The 10,142-nt window shown below is 35.9% G+C and overlaps 1 protein-coding gene and 1 long non-coding RNA gene across 3 annotated transcripts; one reads left to right on the top strand and one right to left on the bottom strand.

Annotated features, from left to right (window-relative positions):
- Positions 1 to 436: 436 nt before the first annotated feature.
- Positions 437 to 2,335, bottom strand: LOC113715821 (uncharacterized). Its single transcript, XR_003454094.2, has 2 exons — positions 2,019 to 2,335; positions 437 to 1,234 (listed from the first exon to the last, which is right to left on the bottom strand). It is a non-coding gene; the product is annotated as an uncharacterized lncRNA (long non-coding RNA).
- A 60-nt stretch (positions 2,336 to 2,395) lies between these two features.
- LOC113715787 (uncharacterized) lies at positions 2,396 to 9,349 on the top strand. 2 transcript variants are annotated; one of them, XM_027240093.2, is made up of 9 exons: positions 2,396 to 2,953; positions 4,854 to 4,902; positions 5,618 to 5,724; positions 5,857 to 5,919; positions 6,090 to 6,169; positions 7,285 to 7,456; positions 8,302 to 8,340; positions 8,496 to 8,587; positions 8,725 to 9,349. In XM_027240093.2, the coding sequence occupies exons 2-9, from the start codon at positions 4,869 to 4,871 to the stop codon at positions 8,762 to 8,764; spliced, it is 627 nt and encodes a 208-aa protein (XP_027095894.2). In that variant the 5' UTR covers positions 2,396 to 2,953; positions 4,854 to 4,868; the 3' UTR covers positions 8,765 to 9,349. The 2 variants fall into 2 exon arrangements, with proteins under 2 accessions (XP_027095894.2, XP_027095910.2); XM_027240109.2 differs by having other exon boundaries at positions 2,405 to 2,953; positions 8,302 to 8,348.
- Positions 9,350 to 10,142: the final 793 nt, after the last annotated feature.

Raw genomic sequence — 10,142 nt, 5'->3', positions numbered from 1 at the left:
TTGAGTAGTCATGCACTTGGTATTTTGACCATTAAAGATTGACACATGCATTTTAAAACAAAAATATTTTCCATCGAAGTCATTTTCTTGAAAAATCACTTTCTTCTCCATAATTTTCCAGTGTTTGGTTATTTAGTAAAAATATTTTCCAAATTCCTTTTTTCATAATTTTCTGGTGTGTGATTTATCAGTGAAAATATTTTTTGACTTCATTTTTTAATGTTTGTTGATATGTTGCAAATATTTTTCTATTCTCAAAACATTCATCTCATTACAAGTTTATTTTAGCTTCTATCCATTATAATCATATTATCATTTTTATAAAATATTTATTTAAATTACACCATGAATTATTAATGACACTATTGAATTGGCTTTTGATCTTCCTTTTAAAAAAAAAATCATTATGGGGGTGAAGTGGATTCAATACAAATCATTGTGTGTGTCAGAAAATGGATGATTTTGATTGGACATAGGAAAAGGATGCTTGCTTGTCCTATACATACCACTAGAAAGCAACCATCGAGACCCAGACTGTAGCTGTCTAGGATCAATTAACATGCCCCTACCATTTGGCTCAACATTAAAACTTGTGACATGGACGCTAGAGATTTTAAACAGACAGATGAATGCATGCACTTATGATTTTCTTCAGCACTGGTTTCTTCCATAACAAACTCTTCATTCAGATCATCCTTTTCGTTGCTCAAATCCATTTCTCTATTTTGTGTTGTGCATTTCGGCATGCATAGGAATACAAATTCTTTCAACTTGAGCCAGAGCAAGCATTGATGATCCAACCATTTCAAAGTCACGAAAAGGATCTCTGAGCTGCAACCTAAGAGCTAATGTGAAGTTGTTATCGAACAAATGACTGTTACTACCTGATAATGTAACTCATAGACCATTTCTAGTTACTGTAAACCACCTAAATTGAAGAGATCAGCATGATGAGCTGCTAAGATTTTCAACATCTCTCCATCAACTTCATTCTCATAATCAATATCTACTGCATCTAACCTGATCCATTCATCCAAGGAGATATAGAGTTTGATTAACTCAGCAATGCCATCATCCCCTCTGACATCCAAAAGTTGCAATGGAGTGGATCCCAAAGATCCCATAACCCCACCTAGTTTAACATTCTGGCTTACGGAGGTCCAGTTCTTAGTAAATTGGGGCCTAATGCTTGAAGGTGCTTCTGCATCTGACTAGCCACATTGAATCCTCAACCCTTCAATGGAGAGAGCTTCAAAATTAGCCATTGCTAATGGAACAAGATCTTCCAAAGACACGTAATCTGAATGTACTTTGTCTATTATTGAGCCAAAGTTTGGAGCATGCTGACTGTGATCTATTACATTTTGTGAATCTTTAAAGGAAGCTTACTATTATGTTAGAAGAAATTAACGATACAAGAAAATCCCTATCGCTTGCAGTAAGGTTCCAAAATAATTGAACAGGCAACTGTAACATCAGAGCTTCATTATATTTTCCTACCAACATTTTCAGTCTTTCTAACAAACCAGAAGTTTCTTCCTTTTCCCTTCTTTTTTTTTTCCCCGTTTTCCATCTTTCTTAGTGTTGTATGCTTGACACAGGTTCCAGCAAATCCCAGCAAAACTAATGCAACAATAAATGCCATATACAAATAGAAATCTGTAATAACAATCCTGCTCAATTATTCTCTATCCTTTCCTTTTTTGAGTTTTTTTGGTCCAAAATTACCAGTAATAAACTATCAGAGCTTCATCAAGCTCTGTACAATCTCCAAGAAACGAACACAAGCAAACCCAATGTGTGATTGTGTGTGTAGCAAAAATTATCTTAATGGGATACAAAAGTCATCAAAGCAAGAAACTTTTTCTGCAATTCCTTAAGGGAACAAAGCAGGTTCTAAAAAAAAATCAACAATAGAACCTACTATGCATAAATCAAGAAAACTGCCCCACTCAAAACTAGAAATTCCAGTAAAAATACTACTAAAGATCAATAAGCAAGCAATAAGTTTGACTCACCAGGACAATGAATTGCGATATGATCCAACCTTTCAAGAAAGTAGGAAAAGAATTAATAGAAAATGATGAAGAGCTTCAGCCCAAGACCTGTAAGAAGAAGGATTAAGAGAATAACCCAGTTGAAAGAGTAGCGTATCTCTGGAAGTGGGTCCTCGCCGGAGCTGGAGGCGCTGCCGGCGAAGAACGATTGGTTTGCCGATGAGTCTTCAGTCGATGGTCTTCAATCGTTGAGTATGGGCATCTGCCGAAGTGGAAGAATGCCTTTTAGGCCGTGATTTTAAATAGAGGCCGTGCTTTTAAGAAAGGAAAACAACTTCAGAATAATAGATAAGGAAGTTATTTTCCTTCGTCGGTTTAAGTTATTTTCCATCAGATATCATTTTCCCAAATTAGATTGTATCCAAACATTGAAAAATTAGGAAAACATTTTCTGGAAAATATTTTCCGTCCAACCAAACAGAGCCTAAGAGATCGAACTTCTACACCTTAAAGGATCGCATGCCGCAAGATTTGAATCACACCACGGTCCAAAACAAATGACTGGACAATTGTGTTTATGCGCGGGCTCGAACTTTGTACTGCCAGTGTGACAGTTTGACTTGCGTGACAACAAACTCCACCGTAGAGTGGCGTAGACAATTCTATGCCACCGGCGATCTCGAAGTACGCTTGAACTAAGATCATTATCAGCATTGGAGTCGGCTCCATCTCCAGCTCCGGACCCAAGAGTCTAGGGTTTTGGAGAATAACATGGCACCATCAACGAGTACGGCACTCAAGATTGAAAATTTTGTCGAATCATTGGATTTTGCCTCCTTGTTTGGAGGACGGTGGAAGCTATGGCAGTTTCCGAAATTCTCCGTACTAGATGCGTCGGGCTAATTTTCAAGTATGGGTGGAATTGCACTGCAAATGAGGAGATTTTCAACTAATAGGTAGTGTCTGAATTGATTTTGGAGTTCCTATCTATTTCCTTCAATTTCTTAGTAAGATATTTCAATTTTGGTGTTTCAATGTTCTCTGAATTCAAGTACTAATTAGTAAGTATTCGATATAGTAAATGGTTATGAAGAATAACGAGTGGCGGTGACAAAATAACATCGAATAATTGTGTGCATGACATTTATGTAAAGTTAATCTAGTAATTAGGAGATAATATTGCAAAATCCTTGATTTTGTACTTTAATTTTGTTCCCTTTCCCAGTTTTGGATGCATGTGGATTTGCTTAATCTTGAATGATGTTCCCTTCTGAGTTTTACATTGGTATAATTGACTGCATTCAGGCTTGGTACCAACTTTCCATTCATACTCCAAATAGAAAAATAAGTTTCCCTCTTACGTTTTCCCATAGTGTGTTTGGTTCATTGAAAGGGGTCAATCCCTGGATGATGAGTTTCTAATAGACCCAATTGTTCAAGAAGAGAATCATGTGTTCCCAAATTCTGATTGGTGATTAAGTTGGAAATGTGTTAGTAGTATTGACAACAATCGGCTATTTGGAATAAGCTATGATGCTATGAAACTTGTTCTAGTCAACTTGTATCACTATCTTAATAACATAGCTTATAAAACAAGTGAGCAAGATTCTCCGTATATGAATTACCATTCCCAAGTACAGTTCAGAATTATGCGTCAAATTAGTTATGCATATCAGCAACAAGGATGTAGGTAACACTAACACCACTACAAAATGAAAGAAGTATCGGCCCTCCCCCTGAGGGGGATTAGAGAGGGGTAACTACAACAAAATACATTCAAAATGTAGCTTGATTTCCAGGGAGTCTTCATGTAATTCTAACCTCTTAATCCTTGAAGCTGCTTCGAACTGTACTGACAATGTCATGCAACTGGCCAAAGAAGAATGTTCTAGCATTTTTTCTTATCAGTATCTCGACTATTTTCATGCATGTCAAAAAGAAAAGATGAAAAGAAATAAATGGAGGTTATGAAAGCTTTGAAACAGTTCTAACAGAAATAGGCGATTGTATTTGAGAAATTACAATTTTTATTTTATGTAGTTACTTTTATGCCTTGCATGGTTTTCAAGAAGTTAGACTGCAGCTTCTTGTCAAAAAATTTATCTTTCTCAAAACTGGGCAGCCAATTATAGCCAATTATAGAACAAAGGCACATGGAAATAATACAATTGAATTGCCTTTAAATAGGATTGACAACAGAGATATATATGTATACCTTTGTTATTGACCAATTTGAAATATTGACATATTATAGTGGTTCAAATTGCATTTCTCGCATGGATGGAGTTTAGTTATTTAGATGCTACTCCCAGTGTTCTTATTTGATGAGTTGCAAAAATATGTAGCATAGGAATATTTAAAAAAAATTATTTCTACTATGCGACGTAGCAATCCAGATTTATTTCTTTGCTATATCCAAAACACGACAAAGTTATGCACGTGATTGAACACCCTGTAAACATTCGACAAAGTCCTACTGTCAGTTTTGTGATTTTGGACTTTTGGTATCCAGGATAATCATACATGGTAAGTACAAATCTATGGGCTACAATAAATATTTTTTGTCATGTAATTAATGCTGTTGTGGTTATATACACCTCTCACTTCCACAATTGCAAATCACTTGAGATTTTCCTCATTTCATTAGATCTGTGTTCATCAAAACATCATGTACGATTCATGAGGTTGATTGCCTAAATTTCTGAAAAGTTTCTCATAACATTTCTCTTTTATGAGTTTCATCTGTGGGTGACACTAGTCTGATGGTTCCAGTGCCCTTTCTCTTTACTTTTTCGCCTTGTAGAATAACAACATTTTATGAAATCTGATTATGTAATTTTCTTTTTTGGTTTCCAGTTTTCGCTTGGGAAGATGAATCGTGCAAGAGCAGGAAGTTGCATTCATGGTTGGTAGTTCTACTCTGCAGTTTGTTCTTTCTCTGTGGTTTTCCTGAAGTCATTCCTTTGGCAACTGAGAATTTTCATTTTTGGGCTTTCATATTTGTCTGTTTCTACATGACTTCTATTAGTTTTTGTCTGTCACTTCCTTTATGTGTGTTTGTGTGTCACTTCCATGCGAAAATTTATTTTTTTATTTAAAAGAAAAAGAATTTGTCAAATTGATTATGGCTGATCAAAACCTCGTTTTGAAATTTGGCACAACTTTTTGGTGAACATCTGTTTCGAATCACATTACTGTTGTTGCAATTTTTGATGGATAACTGCTAGTCTAGAAGAGGAAATTATGGGATAAAAATTACCCAACAGAATGTGCTTATTGAGGGCAACCAGACATGTCTATTAAAAAGAGGTCATCAATATTAGAGTTGCTGACAAATTGATAAGAGAAATTAAGGAGAGGATATAAAAGGAAAGAAAAGAAAAAAGAAAAATTGCTATGGTATATTAACGTATTTAAAATATTCTCAAAAGTACTCTTTCCTTTGTTTTAGATCTTCCTTCTTCATTTATTCTTTTAGAAATTTATTAACTGGTTTTACTTGATTAACAAAAGGTCTTTGTTTTACTTTTGCTTACAGTTGTTCGCTAATTAATGTACTATAGTTGGATTGGCTTTTGGCAGAAGCTTATTAACATTTAATCTTTTCTCTTGATTGTTAGCGCCTATCTACATAGAGTCTAGTGATTCCTCACTTGTGGTTTTGAATGAGCACTCTGCTTTGACCGGCCTGACTGCAGAAAGCGCTGTTCATGGAGTTGTCAACCAGGTAAGAGAACTTAGTTATACTACATGAATAGCCTAGGATTCAAGTGAGCTACCCTTATATCAACTTCAACTATTGTTCTACTGCTAACGTCATTGTAACGTAAATGTCATGAGTGATTTTGATATGTTTCAGGAAGCTCAGGAATATGTGGAAGGTGTTGTGAATAGCTACAGTAATGCAACTATGACGTTCAAGGTTATCACTCTTTTTCTTTTGTTCCATTCTTTTAACTTTTAAGGTTAACACTCCTTGTCTAATGCAGATATCATCCTGTGTTTCCTTTTAAATGTCTGAACTGAGTTTTATATCACAAAAGAGCTAAATGAATTATAAAAATATTAGCTAAACAACACTCTTATCCACAGACTACAGCTGATAATGGTGACAATGGAGAAACTGTCCCTATCCAGACTATTCAAGTACCTATTGCTGGGGATTTAACAAGGTAAAAAGTACTTGCATTCTTTTTCGATATCTTCTGAATTTGATAATCCGTTTGGATTCCTCATTTTTTGAAAAACAAGTTTTTTATATACAATATTACAGTAATACACAAACAAAAACAACTTAAAAAACACCACATCCATACAGTATATAAAAAATAACTCCAAATATACAAAAAAATAAAAAATGAAATCTACACTATGTTTTTCTTCCATCAATCACCACCACCCCTACCCACCACCATTGCATCCCCTCCTTTTTCCTCTTTCCTCTCCGTCCCTCTTCCTCCTCGCCTCCCCTTTCCTACCACACCCCACCCCTCCCCTTCCTTCCCAAATCTGGCCTCGACCAGAGGCTATAATCTGGTTGCGATGTTGTGACCAGAGAGGGGAAGGGGAGGGGTGAGGCGTGGAGGGGAAGGGGAAGCAAGGAGGGGGGAAAGAAAGGGAGGAGGAAGGAGATGGAGGGGAGAAGGAGGAAGACAGAGAGGGAGGAGAAAGCGGGAGGAGGGAGGAGACGGGAGGTGGTGTTAATTTTTAAAAAAATCACAAAAATTTTTAAAATTTAAAAATATTTCAAAATATATCCCAAAAACATCACGAAAAGCATTTACAGTAAAAAGTTTCTCATATACACTGCTATCGTAAAATATTTCAAAAACACTCCCAAAAACTGTTAATCCAAACTTGATAAAACGAACAGAAAAGACTTGGAAGCTTCTTTTATTTGAATTTGTATTCTGCTAAACTGTTGTATTTGATAAATGTCCTATATACAAAGTCTTTTTTGAGGCATTCTGTATAAATGTTAATCTACTGGTGTATTTTTTTTTGTATAAACCTTTTTGATTTCTTACACTGGTTTTTTTATGTGCCCATGCAATGTGGATATGATAAAAAGTTTGAAACTTGATAAAAAGAACAAAAAGACTTGGAAGCTTCTTTTATTTAAATTTGTATTCTGCTAAACTGTTGCATTTGATAAATGTCCTACATACAAAGTCTTTTATGAGGCATTCTGTATAAATGTTAATCTACTGGTATATTTTTTTTGTATAAACCTTTTTGATTTCTTATACTGGTTTTTTATGTGCCCATGCAATGTGGATATGAATAGCAATGACGAGTTGGCTCTGAGAGCATCTCAACAGCTATCAATTGGCGGACGTGGATGCGCAAATAATATGCTCAATGAACCTCTAGATTTCCAAGTGCAAAGTCATGGTGTCTGTTTGCCAGAAGATGCTGGCACTGGTGGACTTCGGCATTCACCAAGGAAACGTAATCAGGTATGAGTAGACACTAAGACTTTTCATTGGGTATTTAAATGCCCCAAGAGGTTCAATAGATTTATAGTGTGCAAATTTTTGTTAGTGCATGAATGCGTTTTGGTTTTGAAAGGAGTATACACAAATCCAGAGTAGCTGAAATTTTTATTGAAATCTGGATGATACCCTATTGACTCTGTATCATGCGCTGATTTTCTTTGACAAACCTGATTCCTGTATAAGATGATGGGATGCCTCTGTGAAATTCATTTGCAGTCCAATTGCCTCTTAAAACAAATCTGACTACCTTTTCAAAAGAAAAGAAACTCCAAAAAGCCTAAAAAAGTAAAGAAAATCATATGAGTTTTGTGAAATCCATTTCCAGCATTACTTTGATAGGTTGATGTTTGAGATGAAAGATCTTTTTCTTCTTCCCTTGTTGCTTGCCGTAATAAGGAAGTCCTAGGAACATGGAAAACTCAACTTCATCGTCCATGGTAGGGTTATTCTTTATTTTAACTACATAGATGGATGAGACCCCTAAAGAATATGTAGCTTTATGGACAGCTGTTGCTATGTAGCTAGCCCTTTGCCAACTGTTTTTAAAACAGGCAGGTATCCGTATTGGCAACAATGTATTTGTTTACTTCTGTTTGCATCACATAAGTATGCGCATATAGAGATGCATCAGATAGATGATCGTTTGGGGTTTATTTTAACTTCTAGCATTTTCTGCTGAAGATGTCTCTCTAGTCAAAGCAAATGGAAGAACTTAATGGTTTTTTTTTTTCTGGGCGTGTGTATTTTTTCTTCTTGGAATTTGTGAGTTCACCTGCTCAGCTAAACAAAAATTGTTACCTTTGCAGGTTAATTACTATGAAGGACCAGCGAGATCTGCTAAAAAGGTACCAAGGTACAAGTAGATGCATTGCTTTTTATCTGAATTTTATAGTATGTGACCTCTTAAACTTAACTCATCATGGTGGCTACTTCTTATTACTATAAGATTTTGCGTTGCTACAAGATGTACACTTTACGTCAACACATTCTTTATTTCCAGGAATGCAAGCGAAAAGCCTTGCAGAGGTGGGCAGTTGAAGAAGAAGTTTACAAGTCTAAGGATCCGAGCATCCTTCTATCCCTAGTTACGAGGTTAGTGCTCTTTTCATAAAATATGACTAGCTTACGTGTATTTTCTGTTTATACAAGGTTAGTGCTCTTTGCATAAAATATGACTAGCTTATGTATATTTTCTGTTTACTTAGTCTTCTTTCTCCTGACAAAAACAGGTTTTGGATTCAGAAAGAGGGGCAAGAAACAAGGGCTTAATTTCTTTCTCACTAGATTCTCTCTTCTGTGTCCCGTTAGCTTTACCTCATGTTTGTTTTGTAATGAGTCCAGGATGCTAGATTGTGTATGCAACTTTTACATACAATGTAACATTTGAACAACCTTCTAAGTTTTTTTTTTTTTTTTTTTTTTTTTTTTTTTTGGGAAAGCAGAAACTTTATTTGAAGAGGCTCAGTATTCTGACATACTGTTGGATGTTTTTCTCTAACTTGTTTGATGTGGAGGAAGAATCATGTAGGGTTTGTCCTTTGCTGGGACGTCATTTACATGTTTGGAGTCAGGAGTATAACTGGAGCATTAGCATGCCGTAGATAAGCACTGTAGACGGTGCTGTCCCTCTAGTTGCTTCCATTCCTCCTTTTTTCTGGTTGGGCTTTGTGTAACCAGTCGCGGGCTTCTTTGAAGTTAGCTCAATCTAATCCTTAGATCTTATTAATTGTTAGATCCCAGTTCTTGGAAGCAAGATCTTTTTCCTTTTCCATTTTGTGAAAATCATGTTTTGCAGTTTGCACCCCATTTAATTTGCATTTGGTAAGCCATGTCAAAGCTGGCTTTTTGTAGTGATTTCCATGTTTCCTTGGCTTGAAAATTGATGTAAAGGTATGACGCTTGAAAATGATGTTGACTAAAAATATACCTTTGACGTAGTACCAATTTTCTTGCCTTGCTGTGGAGGCTGGATTAAGGATTAAGAACAAAAGGGAGAGAGAGGTCCTTTTCCCCTCTTTCAGAACAAGATGGAGGCAGATTTGATTAATGGTGGCTTTAACTTTTTACAAATAATTTGTTTGGATAGTGTATTATTTGAAATATTATTTGGAATAATTACTGTAGCACTTTTTGTGATGTGATGTATGTGAGATAAAAAGGTGGTTGGGAATATAAAAAGATGTATTGAAAAATGTATCTATGATGCAAGCGAAATATTATTTGGGATAATTGGGGTATCCAAACACACTAACATGTTTTTTGTGTTGGTAATCTATCGTTTTTAATGTTGCGGGTAGGTGTTTCTACTAGTTTTTGCTTGATCTGTTAGTGATTAATCTCATCGCTGTTAATGATGCCACGTCCGTTAATAATTACAATTTGAATACAACTACTGATTCTTCATCTCAACCAATTGCGAAGAGCAAATGACTGACAGGAAGAATTCATCTAGGCAAGGAACAACCTAATACAGCCCCCACGCAGCAGCAGCAGCAGCAGGAACTCCAACAACCCACCGTCACCACCGTCAACTCCAACAAAAGTTAATCCATCCACTCCACTCCACTCCACTCCACCGTCACCTTGCTACAATGTGAAGATGGACGCTTCTTCCTCCGAGCAGAACTCTGCGAACCAGCAATCATTT

Source organism: Coffea arabica, chromosome 1c, assembly GCF_036785885.1.
Source record: "Coffea arabica cultivar ET-39 chromosome 1c, Coffea Arabica ET-39 HiFi, whole genome shotgun sequence".
Taxonomy (NCBI): Eukaryota; Viridiplantae; Streptophyta; class Magnoliopsida; order Gentianales; family Rubiaceae; genus Coffea; species Coffea arabica.
This window is presented reverse-complemented; position numbering and strand designations above follow the sequence as displayed.

Coding starts and splice junctions, on each gene's coding strand:
- LOC113715787 (XM_027240093.2), top strand. CDS start 4,869: ATGAATCGTGCAAGAGCAGGAAGTTGCATTCATG. Junction 4,903..5,617: donor AGCAGGAAGTTGCATTCATG/GTTGGTAGTTCT, acceptor CTTGATTGTTAG/CGCCTATCTACATAGAGTCT. Junction 5,920..6,089: donor ATGCAACTATGACGTTCAAG/GTTATCACTCTT, acceptor TCTTATCCACAG/ACTACAGCTGATAATGGTGA.